The sequence below is a fragment of the Ascidiella aspersa genome, chromosome 6 (assembly GCF_963924565.1).
Source record: "Ascidiella aspersa chromosome 6, kaAscAspe10.2, whole genome shotgun sequence".
NCBI classification, from domain to species: Eukaryota; Metazoa; Chordata; class Ascidiacea; order Phlebobranchia; family Ascidiidae; genus Ascidiella; species Ascidiella aspersa.
Genome location: NC_139452.1, coordinates 19,754,372 through 19,771,462, shown reverse-complemented (window position 1 = coordinate 19,771,462; position 17,091 = coordinate 19,754,372). Strand labels below are relative to the sequence as shown.

At 36.2% G+C, this 17,091-nt stretch overlaps 1 protein-coding gene across 1 annotated transcript; it reads left to right on the top strand.

The window, feature by feature from the left end:
• Positions 1-1,741: 1,741 nt before the first annotated feature.
• On the top strand, positions 1,742-17,091 carry LOC146140637 (uncharacterized). The gene is made up of 17 exons (XM_083391325.1): positions 1,742-1,878; positions 2,400-2,561; positions 3,293-3,667; positions 3,780-4,017; positions 4,349-4,525; positions 7,401-7,698; positions 7,769-7,981; positions 8,421-8,612; positions 10,908-11,012; positions 11,983-12,177; positions 12,301-12,385; positions 14,010-14,103; positions 14,253-14,390; positions 15,152-15,272; positions 15,351-15,408; positions 15,736-15,931; positions 16,247-17,091. The coding sequence occupies exons 1-17, from the start codon at positions 1,821-1,823 to the stop codon at positions 16,497-16,499; spliced, it is 2,958 nt and encodes a 985-aa protein (XP_083247451.1). The 5' UTR covers positions 1,742-1,820; the 3' UTR covers positions 16,500-17,091.

Below are 17,091 nucleotides of genomic sequence, written 5' to 3'. Positions count from 1 at the left end.
GCACTATTTTCTCTATTAATATTAAATTTTTTGCTAACCTAAACTGCTTAACCAGGTTATGCAGTTTTTCACAAACTTTAACGATATAAACAAGCTATTATAAGACGCTTTACACGAATCTTTATGTGTTTAATACGTTTCTATACAGGGCTGTATGAGACACTAACATGATGAAAATGTAACCTCGTTTGTAGAAATATGTTTTTTGTGTGGTCAAGCGTCGTTGTCCAATCTTTTAAATGAAAAGTTTTGCTAACTAGAACAGATGCAGGCAATCTGGTTGCGCTTGGCGCATTGAGTTAGTCTGGACAAAGCAGGGTTAATTAACTTGTGTTAAGATGTCGCATTTTGGTTCGATTTTGTAACATCTTGTCTTAAAATTCATATTGGCCCCGCAAACATTCTTAGATCCGCGCCTTATAATGTTGTGCTTATAATGCTGAGTTCCTAAAACGATTGCTAGACTTCGGGCATTTCTTAAGAAGTCGCGCCAAAACTCATTACACACCTTGCCGTAATTATTGCAGTAAACTACTGGTTTTGAAGGGGTTATGCCGGGGAATTAATGGAGCTGCAACCCCAGAAACTCATTTTGGTTGCTAAATCATATTTGTCATCGGAATGCGACATCACAAGTATAAAACTCGAGGCTTAATTTCAGGTGTGTTAAAGAACCCCTTCTCTTTTGTAATTAACAAAACGCATAATACAGATTTGTCTTAATAAATTAAATAGAGACACAACAAGTTACTGTGCTTTTTTTAACAAAGGTATTTGCTAAAAAAATTCGAGAAGTATTTGGACCTTGGTACTAGTAATTTTGCGTCGCGCCGTATTTGCGGACCCCTGTACTTTTTTTCAATTCTTTGAAAGCTTGTCATGGACATATGTAACCAAATCTACACTTGAACAAATTAGATAATTCTATGTGATGTTAATCATCGTGCTGATTGTATTCGTTCCCTAGTATTGCTGTTCTCAGTATTTTATAAGAAGGATATATTTAAGAATATTGCGACGAAGTTCGCTTGAGACCCGCGCTCGTTGCTCCGACCCTCTCTCAAAGAAATATACATTTTTCGCTTTCCAAGAGTATCGTGATGCCCGCTTAAGAGACTGAGCGCCGTATATCGATCGGGAACAACAAACGTGAAAACTTAAGTTATAGCATCAATGATTGAACAATGTGACATAGCTCCGTCTTTCTCTTGCAACGGCGTGTGAACAGAACGACGGCCGTCCGGCGACCGGTTTAAAATGCAACCTTGCTTGAAGTCATTTCGATTTTAGGTCGATTTACTGTGGTAAACATATAGTATACCGTACAGCGGTCGCATTAAAATTATAGTTGGGGTAATTTTCCTAGATCACCCAAAATACCTAAAAACTGTTCGTGTACCACCATTGGTACGTGTAACGTTAGGAATCTCTGTTTTAAAGGCGTGGCCTAGTTTCGCAAGTAAAACACACTTACAACAATATTTACATAGTTATATGCGAAATATAATAATAATGCAGTATGGTGTTAATGTAACAAGTTAGTGAAGGAAGTGTTTAGGTTACTTTATTCCAGAATGTTGCGTTATTCATGTGTAGCCTACAAATATTTTATAGGAGTTAAAAAATCTGCCATAATGGATGCACCGAACAAAGAATGATTTATTTAGTATATAATTTTTTTTGAAAAACGGCGTTCTGAATCTTCTCGCACTTTATTTATGTGGTTCGCCCTATTTTAGATCTTTATAGCTGTTGGTTAAATAAAGCTGGCTAAACTTACAGATTGTACACATTTAAAAAAAAATGCTGTAGACCCAGAAATGGATCAAGTGGCGTATAATCAATCTCCCTTGCTTCAACGAAAAGTTGAGCCCAAAGGTAAGACACAATTTGTGTTATAAATTATTTCAAGTTTTCAAAGAAAAGGTCGTTCTCTCAACTACTGTCAGTTCAGACGGTTATGGATGGTCAGTTCAGCGATGTCCACGCTACACAGAAGTACGGTGGTTGTCATGTCACAAAGTGAAGTAAAATACATATACATAATAAAGTAAGGTGTGCGCCTTCCCCAGTTTAAGAACCCATGCCTACGACAGTTTAATACTTTGGAACATAAAGACCACAACAGATTTGATTCGGGTTCTGCAAAACTCTTTTGGAAACTCCCTAATGTAAATAAGAGTTTGGTTGTCGCGCATAATGGATATATTTTTGTATTTTAAAAAGTGACGGACAGCTATGTTTTTTATGTAAAACCGAAAATAAGTTACTCGCATATTTTACTTAGGTAAATGGGCTAGTTGTTAATTAAAACCAAAAAATTCGGATAAGACACAGTAAATCTTTTGTCTAAAGCAAAAACGACTCTTTCGAAGATATGTTTTTATTTTTTGTTATAGGTCATCTACTGAGCGACAACGACCATGGCGTTGACCATCTTGGCTACTCCATATACGCTGAAGCACTTGCGCAGCTTTTGCTTAACGTGCAAACGCCTATTACCGTTGGCGTGTTTGCCCCCTGGGGAAGCGGAAAATCATTTTTGCTTCGGGAAGTTCGATGTAAGTGACACGGCAATATATGGTGCCACGGTGATGGTGTGCTTCGATATGGTATATAATTGTCAGCTCAAAATATATAAGGGTATACAGATTCAGTCAGTACTAGTGCAAGCCACAATAACAACCACGTAAGAATATATTTTGATTTATCCTGACTTTTGTGTAATTATTTTGAATGTTATCAGCAAGACAACTAAATGTTGTGCAATAGGTCTGTTTTTATGACTAGAAATAAGACTAACATAACCACTTCACCAAATTACTATTTGTTACTTTGTATTTCTACCGTATACGAAGGTATTTTTTCCTGTACATAAATGCACCTATTGTCTTAAGGGCGCAATTCGCTGTAAGAAATGCTAATGGACACGTTCTCGCCCGCCTGGCGAGTGGAGAATGGTTTTTGTTATTAAACTTACTTGTGGTACCATTTTGTTGATTTTCTTCAAATTAAACGCCAAAGCCTTAACGCAAAATATTTCGTAAATCGCTGACGATTCAAGCTTTGCCAACTACAACAACGAACTAAACAAGCGCATCGCACATGGTAGAAAGTCCTACGCGTTCGACATTCAGTCCATAAATATTTAATTGAGGACGGTCATACGAGAACTATTTTTGGCAAGTGTTGTTTCGTCCATGCAAGTGCTAAATGATAGCGAGTGCAAACTTTAATTAAGTAAGAAATATTTACAGGGGTTTAAAAGTTGTATGTGTTGGTTTTGTTTCAGACTTACTGCAAAAAAGTCAAAATCAAAAGGATGTTGATGCACGAACACAACAGGCGTTTAATAGCTCACCCTTGTCAAACCTCCGCAGAAGGAGAACTCTATACACAAGAAGAGAGGAACGCAGAAAGCAGAGCTGCTCGTGTGCCGCTTGGACATTTTTTCTACTGTCCATTATCTGCCTTCTAGTTGCTACACTCCTAATCGCTCTTAACCCCTCAATGAGACACGTTTTTTACGAGACCGTGTACCTTACCAACGACACATTAAACCGTTTCGACCCGACACCGGAACCGATTCCCACAGATGATCCAAATAACCTTCCTAAACAGGCGTCAATTGGATTTTTCGCTGTTGTACTGTTGCTATCTTCTATTGGTAAGGCTATAAGTTCTGAGTGCCTCGCAGGCTTATATACAAAAAAATTAAACAAGCAATGTGTAAAAATATTTTAAACATCGGCTAATTATTATTATCTTGACGTGTAAAGGAATTGTGTTCGTTATGTTCGTATGTTGTGTGGCGACCACCGATTCCAAGTGTTGGAGTAAAACCACACGAAACTTTCGCTTGGTGGCGTATTCATCGTTCACAACTCTTCCAACTTTGGGAGAAAAGCGAAAGACGGCCCAGGCGGATTACGATATTGTTATTGATTTTGACGAGGATGCTGAACTTTCACTTATGGACCACTTGGATCTACAGCAGCTTAGCGAACCACAAAGCTGGTTAGAATCAAACTTTATGTTACTTTTTACTTTAAGGTGTACTACAAATTAAAAATAGATAGAAGGTTGAACAGCAAGTAAAACAGAATTGCTCTAATTGTTTTTAAAAGGTATGTTCCCATTTCATGGCCTTGTTTTGTAATGTTACTGCTTCTGATTAAATGGTTTTGGATTTGGATACACGGATGAGTAATGAAGCTTGATAATAAATTGCAACGCCAAAAAGACCGAGTAGATCGAAATTGATTTCATTAAAACTTTGGTTTTGGATTTGTTTTGAACCAAATGACTACCAACACAAAACCATTAATAAAAGCAAATTATATTTCAGCTTGAAGACAAAATACATCTTTGTAAACTTCAAGGCGTGGGAGTATGCAGGCAGCGACACCTTGTGGGCAGGCATTGTGACTAATCTCACAGAAGCGATTGAAGCAGAATTTGGTGTTGTAACTTCGCGGTTATTCCGAATGCTAGATATTGAGGAAGTTTCTGATTATAGCAAATGGTAAGTGGATTCGCCTCGATTCTAATTTTTAAAAATATATAAGCCAACCGGCTCCCTGTGGATGTCTTTGACACAGTTCAGTATAATCCTGCTTTTTTTTCCTAGAAAAAAAGTTTTTAAGCAGCATAACAAAAATTCAATACTGCTTATCCAAACCCAACACTACAAACAAAAGGGAAAATGTTTACCTTCTGCCATGCGCAGTTTTAACTCTGGCCTACCTCCGTGACGATACCTGCTCTCCAGTGGTGCCAAGAGAAAACTGGACTCAGACCACTACCAATTTAGTCAAAAATTCCCGACCACCTTGTCGGCCAAAAGGAAGCCACAACCCTTAACTACTTTCTTTGTTTTTACTTTATTGAAATCCACCATTGGTGGTCAACAAAACACCATCCAATATGGGAAACAAAAATTTTTTTGCTTGAAGGGTCCAAAAGAGTACTTCGATTGAACGCGATGTAAGTTGCAAATCTCATTTACACAAAGCCGTAAATAGCATCGTTTTGACTAGATGATTAAATGTAGGGTTTTGGTTTAAAAAGCAGGGATGTCGCAAAGCGCAAAAAATGTGGTTATTTGGTTTAAGATAGCAAACCTTTTTTAGAACACCAATAGGGCGCACAGCATATGTCCAGCGCGAAATGTATTGATGTATAGGTAAAAACGTTAAAAATATAGGGAATGACCACCCAGTTTGTAAAACAGTTAGTTTACCACCCTTGTTGCAAATAAACAATGAAAATCAAGGTTGTCTCACAAATGTAATTAATTCAACAACTTTAAAGAAAGATAGACCAATCATAAACACTTGTTTGGGCCTACTGACTATGACCCGCTTAAAAAGTATCATGAATGCGTCGTGGCGCTGAAACCAACAAGAAAAGGAGTTCTGATTCCGAAATTAAAACTAATATACTGACAAAAACTATATACTCACAATGCTATTTCCCTAAAGTCTTTAAGGAAATTAGTATGATGCTGTAGGTATTTTTAGGCTGAGTAGTATACAAATTTTGCGCAAACGACAAACTACTGAACTTGAAACACAATCTGTAAATTAAGTTAATAATAATAAACCTTAATAAAGACGATTGCAGTTCATGATGTGTTAGTCAAGGAATTTAAATGATGTTGAACCCCTTAAATTTTGTAGCCAAGCCAAATTTTAGAACCACTGGGTTAAATAACTCGAAATATTGTTTACAAAGGTGAATTTCGTAACATGAATTTTTAACCTAATTACGCTATTAAAACTTTTAAAATCTGCCAATTGGCGATTACAGAGTTGTTGGTGGATGTTGTACCTTGCACTGTATACATCTTAGAAAACATGTGCAATACAAAAGTAAAAAGTCGCATAAAAATCAGTGAAGACCCGTTTGCAGCTGGCCAACCGCGTGTCGGGTACAAACTGCACTGATATGCATTATTACGTAATATTCCAGTAAACCTCTAACGCACAACCAATTTTTCGGCTTAGGCTACTCCTTGCGGTAGCAATTTATTGCTGCTTATTCGTTTTTATTAACCTAAAATTGAAAAAAAACAAAGAATTACTTGAGTTGGGTTTGCCGATTAAGTACGTTTTTGACTGTATAGTGCTTCAGTTTACCTGGCACACAGAATGTAAGTGCAGGAAAGTTAAGCTTGTTTGTGCTGGCCAACGCTATATACATGGCACAGCGGACAAAAGAAGGTGATAAGCCAAACATTAATAAAAACTGTATTTGGCGCCGGCCTAGAATCCTACCACAGCGTTGAGACAATTATCAAAGCAATGTACAATATTTGGGTGAGGCTGGGCCAACTATTACTATTTAAACCTACCCAAACCCAAATAATGTTCTATGTTGTGGATTCTAGAACAGCGCCTCTGTCACAAATTAGTATCTGATTCAAACGAGTGTATGTAATGTTCTTTCCTTATGCGCTAAACTTGTTTTGTTTACGACTAGCCGTTCGTGTTACGTCATAATGCCCCAAAAGTGGCGTGATGTTTACTGCGTTAAAGCAGGTCATTCAACATCAAACAATTCCGGCCGTCAGCGAAACGAACAGATTGAAAACCACTCCTTTTGACCGATTAAGAAACGAGAGAACTTAATTCATTCCAGCGCCAAAACGAGAGAGAATGAATTAACAAATCAGATTCGAATCCGGCTTAAACGTGCATATAAACGGGCTTACTGTTACATGTCGACCAAATATGTAGAGATTTAGCATTATTGCAGACTAATAAACGCCGTTTGTGTTGAAAAAAAATTACTTATGTTGACCCCACTAGAGTTGCAAAAGTAAGTGTTACATTCATTTAGTACAAATTGTTTAAAATTTATTTCTACTTTAAATGTACACATATATTTTTCTACATTGAACGACCATTAATTAAACGTCAGCAAATCTAATTGGCGATTAAATGCTGTTTTGCCAGCAAAGTTTATGTTATTATTAATTTTTCCCCCACAGCCAACAAATAGTGGTTAGTTGTTTATTGAATAAAGAGAAAATACACTTGCTTCGGGATTCCTGATTTGTATTTTTGAGTTCACATCCTACTAATTTACAATGCCAAGGTTTTCTACTTTGAACTTACCTAACACGGACAGCTTTAGCAACGGTGATTACACAACGAGGCCACAGCTTAATTGCTTCTTACATGTTTTAAACTGTATAAAATTTAAGCAGAGTCCCTGGTTATCGCGGCTATACTAATCCTTTCACATTTTTTTAATGATGGGCAATATTTTGGTATTCAAGCATATGTGGCCAAACACAGAAGTACTAAAACTGATAAATAGCCTGTTTACCTGGGCAGCGCCGAGTATTTTGTGCTTTTCATAAATTGGGCAAACATTTTTTTTAATTTCTGCAGCTCTGAGCCTTCAACTGTCCTTGTCCAAATTATGCAGCACAATGTTCTTCAAAGTGAAGTCAGACGTCTAATGACGCAGTTCGGCGTGGTCTTGAATATGGAACACCGCAACTCATGTTGGTTGGTGCAATACTCTAATTCCACCGAAGCGCGCAACGCACTCAAGTCATTACGCATCGCCGGTTTCAGTGTTAATCTTGCCAAAGAGAACCCAGTGGTGGATTCCCACGGTCGAAACAATGGGCCAAAAAGACGTGAAAAAGTGGTCAGCATTGAAATGGATAGCATAAATTCTAAGGTGGGCAACGTGAAATTTAGCTGACAACATATTTTTCGCCGACTTATTTTTAAGCTAAAATATTTCTTAGGCAAAGGACAGTGCCTCGATCTCTTCCAGGGACATTCGGAGAAGTGAGGAACCTCGGCCCGAGTCCTTCTGTTCCCATTTCCTTAAGTATCCCAAAAAAGTTTGCTGCGGGTGCCCTTATCTCTACTTCTGCATCCTCTTTATAATTGCAATTGTCCTCTTTCCAATCGGAGTTTGCATCCTTATTTCTCAGTTACATCTTGACGTTCTACGGGTAGGATAACTTTATCTTATAAAAGTTTTACATTTAATACGATCGTGATCAAGTATTTAACCTGTGTTAACTTTGTGATTTACACAAAAATATATAGTTATTCTAAATTTATTTGACCAAAAAGTTTGTGTTGTCATAATGCTTCATAGACCCACACACATTACATATCCAGATAGTTATAGAAGAAGAATTTCAATATGTTGTTCATGGCATTCAGATTTATTTAACTATCAGTATAATGTTTTACACCGGTACATTTTGTTTTAACCACTCAATAACATTTAACATTTCCCAAACAAACTTTTTTATAAAAATACTTTTAATACGTTTAATTGGTTTAAAAAATATTAATTGTTTCAGATAACAATGTATTCATATTTTATCTTAAAAGTAAAAAGTAGCTCTTTAGATTTAGTATGTCAAATAGCTTTGTTCTCAGACGGGTAGAGCAATTCCAATGGAGGTACAAATTCTTGCTTGGATGCCAGCCACTGCTGCCGCCCTAGTGGTAATCCTGCGTTTTTGTTGGGCAATGTTTAAGTCACAGACCAGGCGCGTAAACCAGGCATTATCTGGAGCTAAAGGAAGCATGGCTGAAGAACTCGGATTTATGAGTAAAGTTAAGGACGAGGTAATGAGCTGCTGCAAACAATTTTAGTTTTATCCTTAAACTAACATATAGTAAAGTGAATTTGCAATTGTTAGTGGTTGTAATAGCGTCATGGAAAAAGGTAAAAAGCACTCAAACTTACTGTTAGCAAATTATTTCATAAATGGAGAAAAACGACCACTTAACTTATAGGGCCTAGGACCCTAGGTAACCTACATCGCCCTAGTGGTCCCCAACATAAATGTCGCAAGGTGTTGTTCTAAGTGTCGCCGTGTGCTATTTGTCAGAAAATAAAAATAAAAAACAACTCAAAATTTAGCATTTCAAAGAGCAAATGCCATTTGCTACGTACATGTACTGTGAACCAGACGTGTTTATGACGTTACTATTACTCTTGCTGTCGATAAATGGCCAGGGCACATTCTCAAGCCTTGCCTAGAATAGTGGAGTTTTTCAACCTTTTCTGAGCCACGGGACCGTTATGCATTAAAACAATTTTGTGCAACATTAAACCGGAATTTCAGTTATTCCTAATAAGATATATACTATATAGGCCAGTTTGGATGAGCACAAAACTGATATATTATACCATATAGCAGCAACAACATCAGCTCATGCTGACAATCCTACTATTACACAACAATAAATGTTGCAAAACACGACGAAACATTCAACCTGACGATAGATTTTATAAAGTAAAATCTACTTACATACATTGTGTTAGACCATGGAATTTTTAACGGCACATTATTCAAATTATTAATTTTTTTGCGGAACACCTTGCGAATTGCGATCCTTCACGGAACACTAGTGTTCTGGAAGCCGATTAAAAGTCACTGGTCTGGAATATAAACCAAAGTGTATGGATTTCTATAGACGTTAATAAAACCATACGACACAAAAGGCATGTTTTGCGACACTTAATAAAACTCTATGTAACAACATTTCTACACAATTCAATCTTTGCAACATTTTTCTTTCGCTTGAACTATTCAGAGAAAAGCGAGATAATTTAAAAACATTTGTTAAAAATACTGTTATAGACACTAGACAGGGTTACCATCTGCTTAGACCAAAAAATAAGAACGTTACTCAATAGGCACTCTTCCGAAGACCAGGGGCAGATCAAGGACTCTGGGATGAAATGCAAGCTTTCAGGAATACCGTCATAAAATATAATAAAAACCTAAAAACACGTATTTTCGTGTGCGCAAAACGTAGCTTCCTTAAAGCGCGAAAAAATGCCATGAACAACATATTGAAAAAATGCGTTTGTTTAGTTGAAATTGGCAAAACCAATTATTTAAGGGGAGACGTGACACCTTAGGCCAGGGGCACTAAACTTTTTTCATAAAGGGACAGATAATTTAAAGTGCTAACCATCGTGGGCCAAGTATCACAATTTTTGTCTAACTTATAGTTAACCTTAATATATTGTCGTGCAATTTAAAATGTTAACTAAGCACACAACTCTAAAATAAACACTTAGAAATAAGCACATTATTGTTTTCTAACACACTACACTCAAAAATAAGCACAAATCTTACAAATAAGCACGGTATTGTAACCCTGGCTATAGGCCTATATCTTCTTAATCTATATTACGACCCGTTTAGTTTTGGACTTAAAACCTAAATAGATCAAATCTTACTGTTTCATCTAGTTACTTTTTGAGTTTACGGCACTTTGCTAACTCCTTGAAGTTTTATTTAGACAATGCGTCAGTCATAGAATTTATAAAACGATAGGCTAACAGTTTATCCAACAAGAATAGGTTTTGTGTAGTTAAAATAAAGTAGGCTACGGAGCGTGCTAAGAGAGATGTCGTCGATTTCAACTGATCCGTTTGTTAAAAAAATTAATAGCCTTGATTTATAATCACCTTAAAGTGGTCAGCAGAATCCTTCAATATAGGCTATATTTACAATTTGCGGAAATAAATAACTCCTTTTATCGTTGACCCTTTAACGGCTTGACTTCTGATTAAGGTGTAAGCAGAAGATCGTCTCCTAGAAAAATGATTTTGTTAAATTTGCCCTCATAATGCTACAGTAAACAGAAATAACAGTAAAATATTGTATAAGTGTTTGTTAGAAAAACATGTTCCTTTATTGGTTTTACACACATGCTCATTGCTCGCACATTTCTAAACCAGTTAATAACCGATTAACTTCCTAAAACCCTTTTCTTAGCTTTTTTATTTTTTTCCGAGCCTTCTCAAAAAATATCCGATCGCCCACGAGTAATTCTCTTTAACTATACATTGTTTGTATTTTTCTTAAGATTTAATTAAAGCAAGATTAATTTGTTGAATAGATAAAAGTGATTGAAAAACTTGTTCGCTGTTTGAGATTTACCCACCAGCAAAACTACAAGATCGTAATTTCTATTGACGACTTGGACCGATGCCCTCATGAAAAGGTAATAAAGTGCAAATGAACATCTTTTAAGGTTTTATATACATTTTTGAAGTTTATTTAGGTGGTTTGATATAAAATGAAAAATTGCTTTAGTGGCCAATTAAAATGCCAAGGTTATCATAAGTTTTTGCAAAAAAATTGGATGGTGTACAGCAGTGTTTCTCAACCTGTGGTACACGAAAACTAGTCTATCTCTAACGTGGTCCCGTAAGGCAGTGCTTAAACTTTTTTAGTTTTGTTCACCCCTAGCATCTATCCCCAGATTTCAATCACCCTTGTCTCATGATATGATAAAACTATTTCGTCTATATATAAGAGCAGAACATGACTTAGGTTGTTTCGAGTTTTGTTAAGATCAACGCTAAGCTTTACCATTGCAATCTACATTTTTTTGAGTCCATAGCTATAAAGCTACAAAAAACACAGTCACCAAATTTTTGTACTTATATACTCAGTGCGAACTAGCTTCACTATTACAATAAGAAAATAATCACCAAATAATAACAGTTCAGTTGTCGATTTAACTGCACAGCTATCATCCATTTCTGACGGTTCACCCTTATTCACCCCTTTTGGTTGGTTCACCCCTGTAAAACTTTTATTCACCCTGGGGTGAATCATTCACCTGTTTAAGAAACACTGCCCTAAGGCTTTCCAGGGTGGTACGTCAGTGACTATTAGGTGTTATGCAGAGATTAGGCAAATAAAACGTGTGCAATATTATTGTCGCTGTCTAAAGGTATATTCTGCCATAGTAACAGTAATTTGACATATGTAAAATTCAGTATTTTTTCAGTTTTATTTTTTTTAATGAGCATTTCAGTAAGCTAGTTTCGTTTGGAACAAGCTAGAGTAAGCACTAAGCAGCCACAGTAAAAGTCAACAGGTGGTACGCGGCCAAAAAGGATGACAGCCACTGGTGTGCAGCAATATCGGTACCGTTTCCAAAGTAAATTATGGTCTTTTTCCAGGTAAAATCAGTGCTGGAAGCCGTTTCGATCCTCCTCAGCGATCGCTCCTCGCCATTTGTTTGTCTTATTGCTCTTGATTCTCGCGTTGCTGTCAAGTGCATAGAGGAAGGAATGGGACTAGCCCTATTAAAAGCTAATGTTAATGGTCATGAATATCTTAAGAAAATTATCAATCTTCCTTTCTGCCTGCCTGAGGTATATCAAATGGTGTTTCAATGGTTCATGTAGTTGTTTCTTAACATATATATATATATTTTTAAATAAATATATTTAAATTACTTATTCTTACAGTGTTTTTATTTACTTTTATTTTTGCAGCTGGATTCACGTGATAAGCGTCGGTATATGGCTGGCATGATGGATCAAGCAGACAGAAGCAAGCTTGTTCGAAAACCCAATCTTGGTAATATGCAGTCTACGCTGTTGGACTCCTGTAATAAGACCGAGATAAGAAAACACCAACGTCAAAATAAAACACAATTCGGAATAAGGCTAAAATAGGATTAATACATAATGGTCGTAATACCGTCTAAATTCGTCAGAATAAAACCGGAAAGGTCAGAATCAGGCCTAAACGACACTTTAACTAACCCCAAACCCCACCCCTAAGTACATCACTAACTTTCCTAATAATTTCGGCACTAACCATTTTCTCACCCCACCCATTACCCAATAACCCCAAACACGACCAAAAGTCCGGTGCCAAAACAGCGTCGCCCTGACGGCGCCGGTCAGACTAGGGCGTCCAAACGTAGTCACCATAACGGCCGATGCCAGACCGATGGGGTGTCCCATACCCTCTACCCACAGGTTCGGAGGTAGGACTTATTGCGATGAATTTAGACCTTCTTCCGAAGAATTTAGGCCTTATTCCGATGAATTCAAGCCTTATTCCGTAGAATCTAGGCCTTATTCCGACAGATTTAGGTCCTATTCAGACGATTTTGATGTTATGCTGTCCTGGATATTACTGCGTATTTGGCTGTATTATGTCGTTATTCTTAATACTATGGTTTTATAGATTTTTCTGATTTAGGTATTGTTGCTTTTAGGGGGGTCTTATTGTGTGTTCCCACGCTGTTGAAACCAAAAGCGCTAAAGATGTCTGGAATTTAATATCGTCATTTATGATTTTTAATATTATGTTTTAATTGTTAACACCAGAATAATTTTATGCTTAACACATAAAATGATAACGTGGTTTATAATTGTTACCGAGTTAAAAGCAAACTTAACGATGTTAAACATGTTGAAGTTTAAACACATGTATTAAAACAACGTTGTCCACAACGTTGACAAAGAGTGACTTATTACAGATTTTAATGACCCACTTGTCTCTCTAGAGTCTAGAAATACCGAAATGTAATTAAACATTTCAGAAAGGGATAACTGTTTAACCAATTCTTTGTTAGATATTTTGTTTAAATGAGGCCTGCCAAACTTATGCGTTGTGCAAAGTGTTTTAGAGGTAACAAGTAGGCCTACATTAAGTGCGCTTTAACCTAAGCGTGCAGAAAAGCAGGCAACCAAAATCATTTTGTTTATCGCTGTGTGTAAAACGGTAAAGATAGCGAATCTTATAGGAAATTAAAAGCGCTTGAAGACTAAAAACGAATTGAAGCCTTCCTGCTGAATTCTGTGAACCCATAAAACATGCTGCACCATTGTTAACTCTTTAGGTTCCTAATATTCGTGGGAATATGAATTTAGAAATCGTCGAAAAACCTTGAATTACCTATTCAAAGACAATAACACTTAGACAGGACGCGGTAGCAAAGTTTCACATTAAATTAGCATTTAATTTAATAAATGACCCACTTGTGCTTTTTTGTAAAGATTAAGGTCGTGTCTGTGACCCGCGCGATAAAAAGTTTTGATATCCCTGCGATATGTGGTAAAAAATCAGAAAAAAAAAAACTTTTCACACTATTTTACACTATTAATAGATTTCTCCCGCTTGATATAATGCGAATTTGTTCGATTTTGAATGAGTGATTTGTTAAATTTTTTTGTATTTCCTATTCTAGACAAAACTCCCAAAACACAGATGAACAAGGCTTTATTAAATTCGAATGCTGGGGATATCATTGAGAAAAGTTTGGATTCGATCAATTTTATCAAGTTAGTTAGATAATAATGTTTTGTAAATATAACCAATCAATTTACTGAATAGCGAAATACTATTACCTTTCTGGTCGCTGTTTGATTCAGTTGTTTAAAATAGTTAACTAGAAAACAAGTTGGGTGATAATAAAAATACATTGGAACAGAATAAAGTCGAGGTCCCAAACCAGTACAAGTAACCCCAAAGTTTCTTCATCATCCACGTCATCAGCCAGTGACTCAGTTGATGGCGTCGTATGTAACGCCGTAGAATTGAGCGGTCGAGAGTTTCTTTTCATGTGCAGGTCAGTGTTGAAAAAAATTACGCGTTTTGCTAGAAAGTGGTTTATGGCGATTTTCCTTTCCACTTATTTATTTAACGTTTAGGAATAGGGAAAAAAATAGCGCACTTTCTTTCTTTACGTATTTTCATCTAAATTTGTTAAAGATTCTGTAAATTACTTCTGAGTTGTAAATCATCCAGACTCCCGAAGATACTGCAAATCGATTGACTGCACAAAATTTTACATTTTTTCGCCTTTTTCGTGTACTAGTTTCATTTAATCTAAAATGGTAGCGGAAAATGCATGGTGAAATAAGGTCAGATCTTTTCAAGATCCTGATAACCTACCAGTTAAAATTACTTATTAATTGATTGAGAATTTTTTTCAAAATCGTGTTGGGTCATTAAAATGGAAGGGCTAAAAAATATAATGACCTGTCATTTCTTCGGTCACTTTTCATATTTTATACGTATTTTGAGGCAGAACATAAGCGCCAGATATTGCTTCTTAAAAAATTCTATAGTTATAGTTGGTCACGCCAGGCCATGCCTTTGGCTTAAATCATACTACGATCCTTCGTATTTTATTCCGAACATCATAATGCCCGAGTTTAGCTCCTTGTCCGAGAAGCTAAATATGAGGCCACTCTTAGTTTCCTTTGTTAAATTGCAAACCTTTCTTCCTTTATAACATTTTTTGATGTTCTTTAAATGACTTCATAATTTGAACTTTTGCTCTAATCGACTTTTTAAACCGTCTGTTGCAATTTGTTGTTTTTAAAGAAAATATTTGCACGACGACGAAATCATAAAATACCACTTAACTGGAAATCCTCGAAATATGAAACGGATATTTAATGTGATTTCCATGACGACCCAGCTCATACAGTCACTCGAGGCGCGCGTGAGTACCTGTGTTTCGGCCATGTTTTCAATTATAAAATTGTTGAGATTGTTATTTTTTTTCGTATATTTTAAACAGGAAAAACGGAACTCCTTGATTCAACGGTGGACAAACGAACCACCTGAAAACTATTCTGGTAACTAAAATCAATATAGTTTATTTGCCCAAATTTATTTATACCTTGCAAAAAATATATCGTTTCGAAATAGATCGTCAAAATATCATCAATATTGTAGTTAAGCATCTGTTGAAAACCAAATCGTGACGCCGCGGACCATTCATCGTGTATTTCGGACATGTGTACCGTTCCTTTATATTTTGGCAAACAGAAACGGCGGCGTATTGTTAATCGATTGTTAGCATGCCTAGAATATTGTAGATTTGCAAAAAAAGATATTACCTAAGTAAAAATAACTTTAAATAAACATTGACTACTGCCGGGTTTAACACTATCTTTTTGTAGGAGACGATATAACATGGCGGATTGTGCGTAACGCGGCCAGCGCCCGGGATCTTGTCAGATGGGTGATCCTTACTGACCAGTGGCCGTACAGAATGAGCTACCTCCTTCAGGTTATCGAGGATGCGGATCAAAGATCAAGCGCTGGGAGGAGAGGAGAAAACATAGAAGACAGCATCGATCTAGCGTTCATTTACGAGTAAGATTATTTTATCATTTTTCAGTTTTCGTATTTGGTAAGCAACTTAAAGACCATGTCGGATGACAGATTAACTGCGAAACGGTTTAACGACTTTTAAAATGGAATATAATATAATCTCATCATTCGTATGTTCCAATTAAACATTTGTTCCATTATTATACGCGATTTTACATGGATATTAACTTATTAAACGTAAAAAGTTAAGTGGTTAATTCTTTACTAAAATGCACGTTTACTCGTTCAGATCCCCAGCAAATTTATTCATTCTTTTTTATTAGGCCCTATAACTAACGAGTTGTTACGTTACTGCAGACAAGTCGTCATTGCTGAAATCAGAACTGCGCAAAAAAATCAAGATGAAACGACACTTCTGTCACTAGACAGTGATCCTGACCTTTTCTTGGGTTTTCTTCGCGCTTGCTCACTCACAAAGCTTCGCGCCGTTCAGCTAAAATCTGTTACCGTTAACTTGGACCAGTCTCTGCGGCACAACATTGCCCTATACCGCTCACTTGTAGATTTGCAATCTCAAAAACAAAAGTCTAGTAAGTGTAAAGAATCGTAAAAACTATTTTAATGCATTTTTTTGTTTAGCCAAATTGTACGTTTACTTCAACCGTTCTACAACATAATCGTCACTGTTAGCTTCGGCCGTTTTTTTTCTTTCTTCCTCATGCTATCCTACGCATAACCAATTCGTGAACCGTTTTTAATCGTCATACACTGTTTTATTATAGTTCTGTACCATTAATTTTGCTGTTTCCCTATGGTGGCCATATGCTTTGTTGCTAAAGCTTTATTGTTTGGCGGCTATCCAAAAACACGTTTTTTTAAAACATGAACTCTGTATAACCATAGATTAGTTTTCTATGAAATCACACTTTTTTTTACAAATTGTTGGCTATCAGGATAGCACTATCCACTTATCAAAATTAATGCTGATTTAGTGTGCTGTGATTGTATTTCATCCGGTTTGACTTTACTTTTATGGTTACTGATATATATTTCATCCTGTTTGACTTGACTTTATCTGGTTACTGTTTTTATTTCATCATATTAAACAAAGCAATTAAAAAAATGTAATTTAAAATCTTAGGCTGTACAATATTCTGCAAACTAAATTTAACTAAACGTTTAACTCAGGGGTGTGGAATCTT